The 18,910-nt window shown below is 44.2% G+C and overlaps 1 protein-coding gene across 3 annotated transcripts in view; it reads right to left on the minus strand.

Moving 5' to 3' along the window:
* Nucleotides 1-18,910, minus strand: part of LOC122409898 (hemicentin-1-like) — a 192,635-nt gene that overhangs the window by 10,815 nt on the left and 162,910 nt on the right. For 2 of the 3 annotated variants that reach the window (XM_043417792.1, XM_043417794.1), the window contains 3 exons: nt 8,536-8,695; nt 4,838-5,146; nt 1,692-2,012 (listed from right to left, as the gene is read on the minus strand). In XM_043417792.1, coding sequence (XP_043273727.1) covers nt 1,692-2,012; nt 4,838-5,146; nt 8,536-8,695 — 790 coding nt within the window. The remainder of the gene's footprint in view (nt 1-1,691; nt 2,013-4,837; nt 5,147-8,535; nt 8,696-18,910) is intronic. The other variant, XM_043417793.1, reaches the window with a different exon arrangement.

Genomic DNA, 18,910 nt, shown 5'->3' on the forward strand with positions numbered 1-18,910 from the left:
CCTCCTGTACTTTGAGACCCATACTTTTCCCTCTTCAGCTTCGTTATACTTTCATTTCTGCACCTTCGCTCTCGGGCCAATGCTTACACCCTTTCGTTTTTTCCTTTTCCTCATCATCTTCGTCTTCTTCTTCTGCTTCTTATTCTTCATATACTTTTTTTGGACATTAAGCCAGTGACGCGCTCCGCTGCTCAGAGCCAACCGTGAAATTTCCCGTGACCTCTTCCTTCATCCCCTTTTTCTCCCCCGCCCCGTGCCTCGAACCATTTGCCCTTTGCTCCACCGCGCCCCCTTCTTATCATTTTTTGTCTCGTCGTTAACTTCACTCATTCCTGTTTTTACTCTATCTCGACCTCAAAGACCTTACCGGTGCCGATTTTTCTCATTAACTTCGTTTATCTGTCACTTCGCGTTAAGGCGATCCGACGAAAATCGTATCCAAAAAAAACTTCAAAGATTTTCTTCTATCTTTTATTTTCTACTGTATTTTCAAATGAACATTTCATTCTCGCTTGCAACATACATTCGTTGTAATAATGCGATGTGATTAAGACAATTAAATACAATTTTCAGTTAACTCTCTTCGTCTCCTCTCTCTCTCTCTCTCTCTTTCGCTGTCCCCTTGAAAACAGAACGAGCGTACAGAAGAGACTTGATACTAAAAACTTGTGCGGGGCTTTCAAGCCTCTTTTTTTTTTTATTTCTTTGCGGGTCTCCCTATCTTCGCTATTTCTTCTCTGCCATTAAATGTTTTTACGTCGGGCTTTTTCTGCAGGAAGAAGAAAGGGGAAAAGGAGAGGGCGAGTAGCAGCAGAGTGCACTTCCTCACACGCGTAAAGATAATTAGCTCGTTTATCTCTTTCCGGTGCAACTTGCCCAACTTGGGGACAATTTTGCAGCTCTTTTTTCCCTAAATTCGTCCTGTAAGAATGCTCTCCGGTTGCCATTTTGAGACGAAAGAATTAGGCAGCGGCCATTTCCGGCGTGCGGGGCTGAGCAACCCTAATAGTAACCCTCGTCTGACGACTTGACGAGACGCATGCAACGTTTCCTCACTTTCTCTCCTACGTACACAGGAATTTCAATGCAAAATCGCTTTTTTTTTTTGATTTTTTTGTAAAAAATCATTTTCTCACTCGAAGAAAGAGAACTTTTTGTTTCGAGGAAAATAAGAGCAGAAATCCGATCCAACAAAATGGTCCGAATCGTCGGAAAAAAAAACACTAAAATAAAATATACTCTCCGGAGAGACACTGCGTGATGCTGCGCGGGAAGTAATTCAATTTTTTAGATTCTCTGAGCGTCGATATATACGTATATACATTTGCGTCGTTATATTTGAAATTCTAAAGAAGTAACACGACAACTATTTACATAAGTGTTTCAGCTGCATATTTTCTTGTTCACTCTTATCACAAAGTCTTTTTCCAGGCTAACTTCCGCTCTTTTCAGCTTGGTAAGGTGTACTCGGTAGTTTAAAAGTTACACACGCCGGTGCGGTGATCTGTCTTGCTTACCGTTTTTCTATCCGCCACTAGCTCCATTTTTCTTACCTCCTTCACAATCTTCAGCAATAATTTTTAAGTATTTTATTTGCGGAGAAAATGCGTCCGTCCGCGACGTGTGCAAACGCATGGATAATAAAATGCGGCGATTGGAAAAAAAAGGTCGTCGAAAAGTTGAAAACTCACCCGTACGTTTTTCGGCATCTCGGAAAGTCACTTCTCCGAGGATGACTGACTGGCTTCGCCCTTTTGCGTTGACCGCGTATATAGCAACGTGAACGCCAGCGTCCACCGATGCTTCCAGTCCTGAAAGTGCAAAGACCGGTTCTTCGAGCGCGGAAACGTTGTAGAGCGGTCTTATACTCGGCAAAAAGTCGAGATCGCCGTGATAAACTTCTAAAACGAATTTCTGCGGTAATCCTCCGTCGTAACCGGGCACACATTTCACCTCGACACTCGTGTACGTTTGATTGGCAAGCGTGCAATTCCGGACCGGGAATGGTTTGCCTGTAACAAACCAATTCAGTTCCATAATGGCGAGGTGCTTTCTCTCTCCGGGAAATCGAATTTTTCTGACGCGACCCGCCCACGTTTTTAGTATCAGCAAATAATGCAATGAAATTTTGATCTTTTCATATTTATATTTGATTTTGTTACCGGCGTCGAAGCGAGTGCGCGCAGCTTTCCAATTGATCGCTGTAAACACTTTATAAATAAAATGCAGAGAATAAGCGATAATATTTTCATTCTGTGCACATAATTGAAAAAGTTTGAAATATGTTGGGAGGCTCGAAAGTGTTTGCTATAATTATGTATTCAATGCTGAAATTAGTATTTTTCAGTAAACGCGGCTCAAAGGCCGCGTTCGGCCGAATAATTGCTCAAGCAAGAGCAGAGAGCCCCCATAGAATTGCCAGGGAAAGGAGGAACGTGAGTCAATTCTACGAGGACGAGAATGAGAGAGATGGAAAAAAACTAGGAAACCGAAGTAAAGAGAGTTTGGCGATTCGGTGGATGGATGAAACGAGCGGGAGTCATTTCGTTTTGATTCGCATCGCCGCCGTCCGTCAACCTCCATGCTGGCAACGACACTCTCGTCCACGTCCACTCTACTTTTTTTCCCTCCTCCCGCGCGGGCTCTCTCGCCCTCTCCGTTCACCCTTCGGCACACAGATCGTTCTGGTTATACAGGTTGACGTTGAAACGAGGAAGAGAGAGAGAGAGAGAGCGTCTCCTCCCGTTCCTCTCGTCAACGTCAACCTCGATTTCCGGCCCCGTGGAAAACCGGAAACCGCTCGCTTCGAGCGCTTCGTGAAATCAACGAAGAATTAACGGTTCCGTGCGTCCTGTTCCCCCAACCCTTTATTTCTCGTGCTCTATTTTCCTCTCGATCTTTCACCGAATTTTTCATCCCATGCTTTTTCTCTCGTTCACACATCGCTCTTGTTGATCCCTCCGTTCCCTTCGGCCCGCTCTCGCCTTCGGCGCGTTCCTCTCTCGTTGGCTTCTTCTGGCCGATCATTTTTTCCAGTTCCGCATTCGATCACTTCATCATTTCTTCCACCTTTTTTCCTCTCAACTTTCCTCATTTTCTCATTCCCTTTTTTCTCATCAGCTTCTCTCTAATATGAGCATTTTACCGCGGAGGATATAATAACCTCCGATAATCGTCGACTAAATTTGGCTGAATTTTCTGCAGCCCCGCGTCATCCGGATCAAAGATACGGTTCAACGAAATCTCGTGCCGAGATACTGCCGGATCGATTAAAATAATGAAATCCCTCGTTGATGCAGTTCCCCCGAATTCGGACAATAAATAAATAGTTTATACGAAATCTATCGAGTCCGTAACAATTAACGAAATTTTCTCCATCTTTCAGTGACCAGCAGCGAGCGTTCCGAAATAGCTCTCCGATCCGGCTCCTGGCGAAATGGCTCATTTCAGTTATTTATTCATTCGAACGATAATAGAGCGCTTCAAGCTTGGTCGTGAGTCGTCGTTATTCCTCCTCGTAATAAATGATTCATCGATCCCCTATATTCACGTGTGCAATAATAAATGCCAGGCCCGTCCCGATTGTACCGAGTTATTGGAAAATGCTCGAATCATTAATTCATACATTGTTTTAAGAGTTGCACGGACAACGAGCGCCCAGCACCGACGAGATATATTGTATTTCAAATTTCGCCTCCCTATCCGTTTTTCCTGTACGCTCTGTAATATTAAGTACATTAATTATCCAATTGTATTTGGAACGATGATTATTGTTCCATAGCGAGCGTACACGAACCAGTGGAAACGACATCGTGTGAGGTCTGAACAGCGTATTAATAATTTTCAGTTCCTCTCGCTCCTTTCTCTATTTTAACCGACTCCTGCGATTCAACTTTCCTCTGGTTTCATTTGATTACCGATCGAATATTCGCATTTGATGGGATGCTGTATGCATTTTGGACTGTTTCTCGCGGAAGCTGGAAATCCTCTTAAAGCCAAAATCTCTTGGCTCGAACTCGCGTCTGCATAGGTTCCACCATCGAAATATTTGATGAAGTTTCGTATCCGGAGTTTTCGTATTCGTAAAATTTTTCGTTATTACCTTGTATTTAACGGTATTCATTGTTACCTGCTCATTTGCCAATGCGTCCGAGTATGAAATTTGCGAAACCTCCGAAATCACGTTTTCAAAGAATCGACCCTTCCTCGGGAATTAAATATCCGGTGTAGTCAAGCTACTGTTAATAGCGCTGCGCATGCACGCGCTATTTTCTCCGGAGCTTCTGCTCTCGAGATTTCAATAGTAACATTTTAAACTCGAAAGTTTCGACGTTACTCAAGCGAAAATATGATGCTGATATGTAAAACGTACGCGGATGGAGTTTTGAACGGACAACGGAACGCCAGGCTCATATCTCTTTGGGTAGATACTCTCGCTAAATAGCAGAATGTTCACGTTTGTTTGATATTTAGTTGATTTTATCCGCTATATACTAATAAGCGCCTCGGAAACGTGCGCGTTCGCCAGAATTTACGGTATTCGCGTACATGACGAAAGTTACAAACGAGTCCGGGATATCATAGTTGCCGGGATTTTCACTCGCGAGGCCAGCTAAAAAGCTGGTCTCGTGAGCAAGTTAGCTTTAATTATGCTTCGGAATGTTTCCAGTGATATTGAATGCAAAAGGGAGATTCGCTTCATTTGTAGGCGATGAAAGAACGCAAAAAAACGATTTTGCAGTTTTTCGGCACTTTTTTTAATCCGCTCGAGGGTCCTCAACGGTCCGCTCTGCTTCCGAGGCACTCTATTCGTGAAATAACATGAAATATATCTCACCGGCTGCAACGATCTGGAAGAGACACGGTCTCGATTGTGTGCCAATCTCGTTGTTCGCCCAGCACGAAAGTGTGCCATAATCGAGCTCGGTGGCCGGCGTGTATTTCAATACGCTAACCCCGTCCGGCTCGCCTGGTGACGGTATTGTGAACCTCCTCGGGGACACTTCGAGCGTCTCCCCGCTGTTGTTGAATTTCCAACGAAAGTTTCGCACCGGTGGATCCGCCTCAACTTTGCAGCTTATGTTGAGGGACTCGCCGCGCGATGCTCCCACCACTATAATTCGATCTTCCTTGCACATCGGCGAGACTGTGAAACGGTAATTATTACTTGAGATCTTTCATATTCGAAGTATCGATCGATTCGGGCTGCAAACCAAACGAGAAAACTCGGAAAATTTTCATTTTTTCAAACCGTCTCATCCGATCCTCCCATTCAACATCAATCGTACATTCTCATTATTATTTCAATCCAATTTATCCTGATTGTAAGTCGATCGAGCAATTACCGAATGAATTTTTGAATCAGATTCCAGCAGTAATTTTGTTAAAAATTTCCATCAGTCAAGCTGGTATTGCACTTTTTAATCGCATAGTAACAATATTGAAGCTTTTTCCCATCTCGATAAATCTGTTCGATAAAAAAAAAAAAAACGTTCAGCTGGATGCTTTTCAATAATAAATCGTTGAACGCCGGTTACGATGAATCTTCCACTAGAACGAAGCCCATGATTCGAACCATGTTTGTGCGGTTTCACGAGAAGTTTTAAACTCATTTTCCACGGGCGTGTAAATAAACTTTGTTCAAATATAGTGTTTTAAATTCATTGATCATTCGAAAAGAATAACGAATTTGAAGGTAATTCAAAACCAAAGAATATTTAATGTGCACTTGTGATGGGCGGAAAAATCGAAAATATTTTCATTGGATGTTTTTCAAGTATAACGTCTGGAGAATATTCTCACGAAATTTCATTAAGATCGGAGCATTAAATTCGTAGCTATGGGTACTTCAATCGAGCGCCCGCGGTGCGCGAGGTCGTCTAATACTTGAATCTTTAAGTGCGATTATCTCAGAACCGTCTTTTTTGAAAAATACCTTTGCGGGGGACACGATTACTAAAAAACTATTAATCCGATCCATACGAAATTTATAGCACTTATTTATTATAATAATAGCCAGGGCCTGGACGAAGGATTTCGTAATTTGTTGTAAAAAAAATTGTAACAAAAAAACCGAAAATTTAGCACCCCAAAAAATGAATTTTTCGTTAACCACCATTTGTCACAATTTTTTTTAAATCAAAATTTTTAGAAATCCTCCGTCCAGGCCCAAGCTATATTATTATAATAAATAAGGTATGGATTGGATCAACATAGTTTTTTAGTTATCATGTCCACCGTAGCTGATGCTCAAGAAAAGCTGCTACTGGAACACAGCTGGAGTTGCGCCATTTTGACAAATTTTTTCATGAAAAAAATTGTCCAAGTACATGAACATATGTACTGATGAATAACGTTCAAAGTTTTTCAATAAACATTTATTTTCTTGTCGAAAAAAAATCAAGAAATTCACGTTTTTTCGCCCGCTGCAAGTGCGTACACAAGGCTTTAAAGAAAATTGAGCGTGTAATAAAAGCAGCAATTTATATGAGAATTTTGCCCAGTATCTTATTGAACGGTAAGCAATAAAATATCGTTTGACCTTAAGAAAAAGCGAGGGAAGCTCGTAGACATATAATTTAATAAGCTTTTTCTTCCAAGTGAAATTGATAAACCTCAACGGATCTTTTCGTCTGTCAAAGTGTAGCCAATGATTTGCTTTGGGCTTTGTCCGATATACGCAGTGAGCAAATATTCGAGCAACGTTTTTCTTCCGGCTCTTGCGGGTGGTTCATGGACGAGCGATATAACCCGAGAATTGGATATAAAAAATGTAGACGAATCTTAAGTACGTTTGAAATATTCACGACAAGGATCGAGTGTGTGGAAAGTGCGGAGGTCGGATATATATAAAAGTTCGAAAGTATACTATCTGCGCTTTGGACTCTTGCTTCTCCTTTCCTTGCTTCGTAGCCTCATATATACATACGTCGTCTCTATATACATATTTACTCATCCACATCCGTGTATACGTTTTACTTAAAGACGTATGAACAGTTATATATACATAAACAGAGATATCAAACACCCTCTTCCTTTTTATTCGTGTTGAAGAAACTTCACCTGAGGACCGGCGATATCGAACTCCGTCCATCTTTTTTTCCTTCCCAAACAACTCTCGCGGGCGTAGTAAACGTCACAAATAATAGGAGAAGAAAAAATACGTGTAGCGAAATGTTTGCGGCGCGGGGAGAACGAAGTCGATCATTTTTCAAAGCGAAGTTGGTCTTTCGGGATCTCGGGAAAAAAGGAAGAACCGAGAGAGAGAGAGAGAGAGAGAGAGAGTCGTATCGTTAATTAGCGAAGCTGCATGTGCGCGAAAATACTGACTAAAGAAGTGAATAAAAATATCTCCGACAAGTTAAATTATCGTGTCAACTCGTCTTAGTTACGTATACTCGACGTTCTCAGGATCCGTCTGTATATTTGACTCTCCGCATCCGTTGCTAGTTCGACTCGACGAAACTTTCTGATTTCAAAGTAGACCGTAAATGCAGCGGAAAATATTTCGTCTCATGTTTCTCATCGACACTGCGCTTTCTACGTGTTTGGAACTTTGAAAAATTTTCTATTTCGAGTATGCCACTCACGAATCACATCGGGGGACACGCGTGTAACGGCATGGCACATATGTTTACTAGCCGAATGGCCTGCTCTTTTGTGATGAATAAAAATGCCCTGTTCGATTTATTTCCATACCTTCAAGCTCGAAACTCTCAACCTCAATTGAAATTTACGTTTTTATAAAATACACCCTAAACTGTTTCGGGATAGTTTTATTCGACAAGGACACGAAAGTCCATCGACAAATAAACCCCACGCGTGTTCGCGGTTGAAAACATTCGATTAAATTCACGTGAAATAACCGCGTTGGAAGAACCGTTTGTGGGCTACCGCTCATGATAACGAGAGTCGAAAGACCCGATTTTTAAATATCATAAGAAATGAATATTTGCACAGGCCACTTTAACGTCGCCTTAACAACGACACTCGTCACTGTATAACGATTAAAATGATGATTCGCTAATAAAATTCATAATTCCGAGGCGCCTGTGACGATGCGGCGAGATAAAATCGGTATTGCAAACACGATAACGGTTAAGCTCGATAGAACGAAATGACTTTTTCGCGCACAACAAATCGAGCACCGGAGTGAGATGGATCGAGAGTGGATTCGGGTAAAGGGTCAAATCGAACGTTCGCACAATTTTGCGCCAGCAGCACACACACACACACACACACACATACGCACACAGACTCCATCCGTATAAACACAAATATATATTTATATTCACTCATACCGAAAATACATACTCTATATAATGGCGTTGACATTCGCCATGTTGGAAAATTGACAAAAATCAATCGGCTCGCGTACACTGCATGCAAATTCCCCGCAGATTATACCGGACTCGATATGTATTCGCTCGGCTCGTTCGTAAAGTCGTTCTATTGGTCTTTGTAACGGGGCTGTATGCACACGCGTGTGCATGTAAACATACAAATATATAGGCACGTATAGGTATATGAACTCACATTTAACACGTAGATGGAGTGGCTCGCTTCGAGTTTCACCGAGTGCATTCGTGGCGGAGCAAACGTAAAATCCGGCGCTCCCACGAGTCACGCTCTGCAATACGAGGCTCTGATTCGACTGTATGATTCTCGCTGACTGATTGTGAGTCAGTATATCACCCTGAAACAGCGAGATCCCCAAGATTGATACGTAAATATATACATGCACATATGAATATAATATTCGCAATTGCTCGATGTGCTATATTGGATTTTATCGGAAATGTGGCGAGAGGAGAAAACGACGTTTCGTAGAAATATTATGATCCCATTGAAAGTAGCTCGCTGACGTTTCATCTCTTCTTAAAGCCGCTCCTTCGAATGGGGGAGTTCGTCGCAGCGGAGTTCAACGATCATTTCTCTGCTCGACGTCGGACGACGCTTTACCAACCTCTTGCTTTATTAACGCTAACGAACTTGTAAGTACGGGTGCTCTGTTTCTCTGACCATAAAACATTATATTAGCGTGCCTGGAATCACGAGCCTTCCCATGCGCCCGATCACGCCTCCGCCCCCGGTCGTTTCGTACTAACGGGATTTTTCTTCATTCGGTATTCTAAATGTAACCGCACTCGTGTTGTCTTTCGAGATCTACGAGGATCGAAGATGCGACGTGCGTAAACGGCACTATTTTAGTGTGCAATTTTCAATAATTCTCACACCGGAAACCAACGTTTTTTATTGACTACGAAATCGTATTTTGCTTTCGCCAAAATTATTTATTCCCAGCAACTGAAAGGGGAGTGCTAGAAATTTTCACTAAATACTGAAACCGAATTTTCGATGCAACGACCAGAATTTGTTGCGTGATTTGAATAACTTTGTGTCGAACATTGGCCAAGAAACCTTTTGACACGATTCGTTTTCGCGGTGCACTCGTTTTTTCGTTTTAATGCTCGCTGACAGAGAAAAAACTATTGAAAATTGTTCTCGTAATAATTTTTTAACATCCCTGCAGAATTTCGATGCTATCAGAGCCATGAAAAATGTTCGACTCGAAACGGAAATGCCCATACGTAGATAGCGACCCGTGTAACACGATACGTTCATAGTTGTACGCGGGGTTTGAACTTTATTTATTACGGTCAATTATAATTGTATATTAAGCAAACGTGTCGTACTTGTGCGAGCAATAATTTTGTATATACGGAGCGAAACCTCTGTCGTTACTTTATAATAGCCAACGAAGAGTTGTACTCGTATCTGTATTCGTGAGCTCCACCCCTCGGGATCCCCGCCCCCCTGCCTCTCTCGGACTGCTCCTCGACTGTGTAACTTCGTGATAGGGATGTGCGATAAATCAGGCTCGTTTTCAACTGGGCTCGCGATGTAAGCGTCCTCGTGTAAACACATCGGCTTCATTATAATTTCGTTGGGATTTCTACTACTTTTAAGTAGTGAAACTCGTCGCGTAGTCAGACACGCTTCCCTGCTCGTTCGCTCGTATGTTGTGATTGCGACATGGAAATTTGCTCCGATTGCATCAACTTTTTAAGTTTCCTTTCTCCATTGCCACGGAGGACGATTGTTATTTTTATCCGTCGCAGCTTGACACTTGACATGCGCTGGGAAAAGCGAAAGTGTGATGGAGCGATCGCAGAATTTTTCGGGGAAATGTGATTTTTTATTCTTCGTTTTTTTCTTATCTTCAATATCTCAGAGTCGCTCTTTCTTTTTCCTGGTTTATGTTTGAGTTCGGTTTTTTTTTCTCCCGCGGTATTAATACAGAGTGGCAAAGAGGTTTTCTTTTTGAGAACTTTCGTTTCATCGGTACTTCTCCTTATACACGACTTTCGCGATCTACTCTTTTCCATCAGACTGAGATGAACGGTGCGAGGGTGCTCTCACCCTTGAGATTTTTTTGATTTATACGAGTCCGTGCACCTTTGTACCGCGACCCTTCGATTCGGAGCTAAGAGATTCGGCGTTGTCGTCGAAGCTTTCTCGCCTGACTTCGCTTGGCATCTTCCGATAACGGTGGGAAAGCCATTCTCCTGTAACCATCGCCACCGCCCCGCCTCCACCCACTCTTAGCCAGCCGAGAAGCAGGCCATTCGAAATCGATTTGAAACGGGGTCATCGGCATATCCGGAGGGAACGAAGACGGCGAGAGAAAGAGGAGAGAATTGAACGGGAAATAACGTTCGGACCGGGACGGAAGGAGCGGAGGACAAAGACGGGAGGGTCCCAATTGAAAGACAGTTTTGAGACATTTTTTTGCCTCGGAGTCGATTCGTTCTTTCAATTCTTCGGTTGAATTATTTCGTGTCGATCGCTCTCGGTACTGTCTTTCCAACAATTCACTAAAATCGGTGAGTGCTACGCAATTAAACGGTCCCCGTGATTCTGCTCAGTGGGAACAATTTTTTTGGAGTCATCGGACTCGTCGTTCGGAACGCGCGCACATATTTTTCGATGCCACAAACGCTCCAGATGTTTGATAACGATTATGAGGAAGGGGAACCCAAGAGTTCCGTAGTGGATTGCTCGAATTAGAGAAAAGTAGATTTTTCTCGTTCTCAGAATCGTTTTACACGCCGCACGGGTACCAAGATTTTCACAGGGGTTACGTGGTTTTTGGCTATTAACAGGACGACTCGATTAAACTTGGATTGTAATCTACGTGAGATAAGGGAGAGGACCGGGGGTCGAGGACGAGCGCGGAGGGCCAGGGCGAAGAGGTGGAAGGTTTTCGTGGAGGGTTTGCGGAGCGACGGGAAAGGCCGGTTACTGCTCGTTTAGCATAAGGTTAAGCCCTCTGGGTTAAATCCCCGGGTTTACCTTCGATTACCCCCGTTTTGCGGCGTAACTGAGACAGGAGTCGAGTGCGATCTCGCTCCGGGAAAAAAGACGTGCCGTAAAACTGAAAAAGTCAATCGGATTGAGAAACATTTTAAAGCCAGAGTTTTGAGAAGCGTTTAAAATTTGAAAAAGAATAAAAGCAGTTCATTGAAAATCCCCATTCACCGTGGAAAACTCACGCAAATGATTGTTCATTATCGATTCGTATAAATGTGCGAGCGAAGCTATTATTAATTATAACGCGCTCCAGTTTTGTAGCTACGAGAATTGGACACCGCCGTTTGAAACGAGACAAAAAAGTAAATAAGAAATCTAGAACTCGGCCATTTTTCGTTGTGCTTCCGAAGAGCCCGCGCGTCCATTCCCCGTTCTCGTGGGACTCGTTCGACGCTCTCCCTTGAAAGCGCGTCGAAACTCCAGAAGGAATTCTTCCGGGACAAGGTCTCTGCTCGGGCTGCACACGTATCTCGCATCTCGACATCACGATGTCACGTTCCCCGGACCAGTTTCTACTATCCCTGTTGATGTTTTCGTATTTGGGCTCGAAATTCTCGTTGAAATTTTTGCCGAGCATTGGAAAATCGAGGATTACGCTAGACTTTTCCAGGACCCGATGTGGCCTCCTCGATTTTTCTCTACATACGTACTTTTTACAATTCTCATTCGTTGTCACGGACCGGCCCTTCCGAATAAGAAAATAACGTCGAGGACGATTTCCATCGAAGCTTATTTTCCGAAACGATATTTCGGTGCATCGTGCGCGTGTCGAATTGAGAAAAACAAATGTTTCGACACGTTCCCTAAAAAATCGTGTTGTTCGATCGGGCATAAGAAGATTCCGAAGCGGAACGAGTGATTATCGGTAAAAAAAGTATGTTTTTTTTTTTTTTTTTCTTTTCCGAAGATAACTTTATCGAGAAGAGTTTCGAGCGCAACGGGACCAAAATCGATAATGATTATTTCGAGCTTTTCGTGCGCAACATTTGTAATGCGTTTTAAATTGTTCCACGGTTTAGTTCCGTTTGAACGGAGCTACGGAGAAAACGGTCGCTAGTAAAAGAAAGGCGAGTGACTTCCGGAATGAGGCAACAGAGAGGTCTCTTGCGAGATTGGAGTGAAATTCCACTCGGACGTTTCGAAAAACCCTTGCTTCCGGGATTCCGAGTCTGAACGATTCGACACACGAATCCTGTGCGCACCGACTATCACCTGGAGGACCGATGAAATTGCTCGTGTCCTGGAATTCCCCGAGAGTATAGTCTGTTCGTTCTCTTTCTCCGGGGCTCGGGCTGGCTCCGTCTCTCGTTCTGGCCGGCACGGTCAAAGGGAACCGCGGTACGATGACACCGAAGAAATGAGATAGTGAGAGCGAGGGAATCCGCAGAAAAGCTCTCGAATCCATAGTGTAATAGCGAGACGCTTCGTTCATTTCGGATTCTTCGAGTTTTTCTCCGTCGCGGCGCGGAGCTTCACTGAGGAATTTCAAGAGTCTGTGCTTTTTTTCCACCCCTCATTCTCGACGGCCCACGAGAGCTTTTTCTACATTCTCCTCTCATCCACTCCTTCCGCTCACACACACACACGCGTCGTATTGTTTTTCTCTTTCGATCCACTGCTCGCCCACAAATAGCTCGAGCCATGGGCGCGTCTTTGTCCCATGACTGGCCACTGTTCCTTCATTTTCTCTTGTCTTTCTTTCAAACCGCGGACTCTTCAAACTTTTAGAGTCGAACGAAAATAAGTATAGCCTCGTTCCGTCCTCTCTCGTGCTGTCCCTCGTAGGGTGAGCCAGCGATAAGGCAGAAGGAAGTATCAAGTATTGTGCCGACCCTCCAATCTTTCCGTTCCCATCCAACTTCTCTTCTCTCTCTCTCTCTCTCTCTCTCTCTCTCTCTCTCTCTCTCTCTCTCTCTCTCTCTTTTGCATCAGCTTCCTCTCCTTTAGCCTCTGCCCCGGCGCTCATTCTCAACGTTTGATTCTTCCTCTTGCTGGCAAACTCCTTCGACTTTATCCAATCTACTGTTCCACCTGCTGCACGCAGTCATTTTCAGTACCGAAACTCTTTTCCGTTACTTCGAGTTTTGTGCTGCAGTTTGAGAGCTTTTTTCGGCTCGGCTCGTATATTTCGATTAGAAGAACGGGCGTGCGTCCTTCCTGTCCAATCAGTGTTGATCATTACGATTGATTATTGTTTCTCGTCTCTCGATTCACCAGGAGTCGAGGCATCTGACTAGAAGGCTCAGCACACACTCCGCGATGCACCGACTATCCATTCGTGCGAAAAAATTTGTCTCCGCAGCTCATCGATTTGCCATCATTTTTCTAAAGGCGTTCTCAATCCTCAATGGAGCGTAGCCGATGAAATTTTATAACGTAATAGCCGCATGATATCGTTCCAACTTGTTATGAAGAGAAAAGTTTGGAATATAGCCATTTTTTTGAACGAGCGCGCATAGTCACGTGAAATTTCTCGTATCTGTGCCGCATACTTTTGTAGTTACATTGTCCTCTATTTTTCCTGAGTCTCGCGGTTCCTTTTTTTTCCTAGTCCTTTTTCCTTGGACTCGGTTTTTCGCGTTTTATTCTGAAAGTGTCTCCGACGTGCTTTTCACACAAGCTCTCTCTCTCGCTCTTTTCTCATTCTGTCTTTCTCGCGAAGCGTACACTCTCGGACTCGCCCACATTGGATTTATAGCATCTCTTACCGCACAACTCTGGCACACTCGGGTCCACATATACGACATCCTTTCCAGCATCTGAAACTTCCCTCTCGAAGAATTCTTTTTTTTCCTTCTCAGGAAATAATTCACGCCCGGCGAAAGATTTTACGCGACTGGCATTCGAAGCTCGTCACGCGGATTAACGAGAAGCCTCGTTGCGATAGAAAAATGCTCGTCGAGCCGTGAGGGCTGGTCCACTCGTCGCCGAGAGACGTTGCGCTGCTCATCCTCCTCGAGCGAGGAAACTTTCGATAATTTTATCGCTGTAAGACCCTCTGCATTTTCCAAACTCTTCGCACATGTTGCCAGATCGAATTTTTCCTTCCGGATGACCGAAGGGTGGACCGGTGAACGGTCCCTACTTCGAGGATGCCGTTTCGGATAAGAAAATTGCGAAAATACGAAAATTTAATACGGAAAATACGAAAGTAACTCTGTTTCGCACAAAATTAACAACTTTCGCTGCTCATTCACGAGACTACTCATCCGCGTCTACCTCATAATTACAGAGATTTCCGCGACTAGGTGGATTGGCTCCGAGCGGTTTCAACTCGCTGACAAGAATAATGAACACCCAAAATGGAGGGAGAACACCGTAAAGTGATGAAGCACATACACGGTACGAGAGTACTGTGAGAAGAGCGTTGTATACCTTCTGGACCCAACAGTAATTACTATCTTTCGTACATCAGAGGGCACATGCGGTGCGTTATTGAAAAGTTATGTACAGGTCGGTCCAATTCTAAAAGTCAGTTGTCAGAGGCAGAGGTACGACCGCGCGATGGCTGCCTTCCTTACGCGATACGAACTTTCGAAATCAGTCAAGAAATAATTGCACTTCGTTTGGGTTCCGTCGTAGTTGGAGCGCAATTGAAGGTACAGCGACGGTTCTCGATTCTTGTTAATATCCAAGTCCCACCGGGTGGACGATCGTCGATCGATCGTCGTCTCATAGAAAATACATCGCAAGACAAGCCAACGCATCCCGTGCTCCTCTCGAGTCGAGATTCACACTGTGCGAGTGATTCGCACGATTTGTAGGACACTCTGTATACATACGCGGACTTATTAAATGGCGTAATGTACGTACAAAAGGCTCGACGGCAAGGTTAGAGGGGGCAGATAGCGGAGAAGAGCGTTTCCCGATGGTCTGCGTACAGTGAAATATGGAATCTCTTCTGACAGCTCATCCTCCCATCCCAACTGGAGTATCGAACGGTTCGCCCCGTCCCGGTGCCCGACGTATTCGCAGCAAAAGCCCGCGAGCTATGGCGAACTGTTTTCATGGAAAATCGTGATATATTACCGGATGCAGGAGCATTCTCCACGTTGTTTGATTCGAGAATAAGGAGAGGAGGGTGAGCGAGAAAACACGAACACGAAGAGAAATATCGAGATGTACAAGAAACGAATAGTCCGGGCTTCGATGGTGGCTCGGAGCTATGGAAAAAAATTCAGACACGGTAAGAGGGAGCACTCGATATTATCGGAAAATTTCCCTCGGTACTTGGACCGATTTCGGTGCAAGTTCGCTTTATTTCCGAAGAGTGTTTATTTTCGTTGAGCGTACGCGCGCCTTCGATATCCATCTGGTTAAGGGGTCGCGGTGACCAGCGATAAAAAATCGTGAGAAAAGTTTTCGCGTTCTTTATCCTCCGGCAACGTACATTTCAATATCTCCATCGCTGTTGAGAAACAAAATTGAGATGATATTTGCGAGATTCATCCCTCGGGTGCAGAGGCTTCCTCTTTATTTGAACTCCGATACCGACAACGTTATCTATTCGATTGATCTTCCAAGAATTCTACGTGTCATTACTTAACCGAGCTTTCAAAAGGCTCGAAATAGCGGAGAACAGCGGAGAAATGATTTTGTTGGACGAAGCTAGCGATCAATTAAATCACCGCGACCGCTGTTGAGTCGATGTTTCTCTTCAACCGACACATATCTCGCAACGAATGCGAGATACGAATGCTCCGCCAAGTTTTCTTCCGCTGGTTTACGAGGGTGTTATCAAAACTTCAATTCGTTTCGAAGTTTCGAGGGGAAGTAAACTTCGCCAAGTACGTATAACTACTTAAGAACATGATTACGAGTATTTTTATTCCGGAGTGCTGTAACCATCTGCTGATCGTTGAGGCTTTTTTGAGCGATGCTGGCCTCGTTCCCCTTCTTTTGTCTACGAGCATTCCGTTTGTACGAGAAGCCGGTTACGACGCTTCCTTTCATTGCTTAAATATCGAATAAAAGTTCGTTTTGCCGGAACTCAATGGAAATAATAAGCGTACGCGAAAAATATAATGGCCTCAAAGATTCCGGTTTTGGAGATAACTCGAGGCTGAGATAGTACGAGAAACAGAGGCGAGAGCCGGCGTGCACATGCGATTCGTCGCAGGTATAGGGCGAAGAAAGGAAGCAAGAAGAAATGGCAGAAGGGAGAGAGAGAGAGAGAGGGATAAGGCCATTGCACGTCTCGTCCCAAGAGCGAAATGAAGTCGGATCATATTTTTAAGATGCAATTTCGTCGCAAATCTGTGAATCGCGAGAGTAGCAGCTGCTACGCGACTATACATGTATCATCTTCCACGGTTTTCTCCTCTCTCTCTCTCTCTCTCTCTCTCTCCTCCCTCGCCTTGGCTCATTCTTTCTTAGTGGTGCTTTCTTCATTGCACTTTCTCTCTATCTCTTGCTCGTGGACTCGCCACATTGGCAGTATATCTCAAGGGGAGAGCCATTCTCTGCATCCACGCCAACGGGATTGTCCTCTGCTCTTTTCCTTATCCTTCTTGCTATCTGTACATCCTAAGCAGGCGAAAGATCGCGATGAAACGGATCGAGGTGGGCACGAGTCGAGCTCTACGATTTTCACACGGTCTTGTACCAAGCTGAGATTGCGAAGGCGGCTCCGTCGAAAGGGAGCATCCGCGATGACGGAGCACGTTGAAAGTCGGGTCTCAGGCCCTTCTGGCTTCCGGAGCTGGTGCACCGCTCGGTAGCGAGCATAAGAACTCAACTCACGTCTTTCCAAGCTCCAATCTTACGCAGACTGCGTCCTTTTGTTTGCTAGAAGTTTATAGTACGCAGCTACCTTTACACAGCACCGCCAAAACTCCGAGACTCCATGAAAGACCGGGGGATAAAAGTAGAGGGAGCTGCTACGAGGATCGGCTATAAGGGATGCTAAAATGGCGAGCGGAGGTTACGAGTGCGGATAGAGACGAGGAGAAGGAGGAATTGGGGGATGCGAGTTAGGCGGATTAACCGAAGAAGGGTGGTGAAACTTAATATACCCCGAACGAGAGCATCGTGAGATGAGGCCGTGGATGATATCGTGCCTCTTATCTCGCTCGCTTTTCCCTCTTCCTATTTCTCTCCATCTTCATGCTCCACTCTCCCTTTTTTCTCTCTCCATGTTATTCCTGCTTTCTCATCCTTTTCTCTTTATTTTCCTTTATGTCTCTCTTTTGCGTTACTATTTCTCTATTATTCTTGTTATATTCTTAATTTTATCGTCTCTCTGACGTTCTCCTTCTTCGCCACTTTCCCTCCTCGCTCCTCGTTCTCGTGGTGAGATGCAGCACGAGAAAAAAAACGGGATCAAACGATTACGAGATTCCGACAAAATTGGCAACGATCATTTTAAATATTGGTACAATCCTGGAAAGAGCAAGAGCGAGAAACTCGATGGCTCACTCCACTATTAACCCCCAGTAATCTTATCCATCTTACGGCTCCGATCTTGGTCCATTACTCCCTTGTTCAAATATCTTCCGCTCCCGTTTAACTCCCCCCAGCTCCCAGCTCCCCCTTCTCATCCTTCCTTTTCTCCTTTCACCGTTACTTTAACTTTCATATTTTTATATTTCAGTGAACAACTTAATCACTATAGCTCGGAATTCTATTACCTGGTAAATTAAGCCGTTAAAGTGAAACGATCTTTTTGCAACTCTCGGCTCTTTCGCGTTCACTTTTATTTGTCTTCCATCAGAAAAGTTTTATCCTCATTTTTCGAGTTTATATTCATCTGCAGCGCTCTCTTCGCCCGGCAAAACGGTAGAGTGAGCATACGCGGTGATCACGAGCTCAAAAACTTTTCAGTTTTCCACATATTCTCGCTGTCTTTCGTTACTTTTACGTACATATATACACGGGGCACTATCCCACTCGTAAAGAATATTCAAACTTTATTACTTTTCACAATTTTGCATATTTAGCTGGCCCGTGAACACCTCTGAATGTCACCCGACGTCCAAAATCTCGTGAGCCTTTTTTTCAACAGCGTTCTCATCCAAAGTTTCTCAAGATAATTGAATGGCTGAGCTCAGAATCAATGCGTCGACTCAAGTAATTCTAGCTACTAAATTATTCTCGGGCAACGCCGAGGGCAACCAACTTTTTCTATAGCAATGAAAAATTGGGATTTTTCAGGAAGCACGAAACGAAAGGGACCGTATATAATCCAAGACACGAGCAAGATCGCAGAAAATCCTGTGGATTTCACGAACAAAGATGGACGACGCGTTAGATGAGTCTGCCCGGACCAAGCATCGTGTTTTTACTTTTTTGTTGTTTCCTTGTTATTTTTTTCCTTCACCAGGTCAGAGCGTAGAGCTCAACGAGCTCATGCTCCTGCTTGGGGCTTTACGGTGTGTGTTACTCTTACGTATATTCTTCTCGAGAGTGGCTCGTTGTAGGGCTTAGAGGGGGCTACGCGGAAGGGAAAGTGTGATGGCGAGGCACTGAGTGTCTTATCCTGTTAGGACTTACACGTGCGATCGTGCCTGCTAGGAGAATACACGTAAAAGAAATATTG

This window comes from Venturia canescens, chromosome 4 (genome assembly GCF_019457755.1).
Source record: "Venturia canescens isolate UGA chromosome 4, ASM1945775v1, whole genome shotgun sequence".
NCBI lineage: Eukaryota > Metazoa > Arthropoda > Insecta > Hymenoptera > Ichneumonidae > Venturia > Venturia canescens.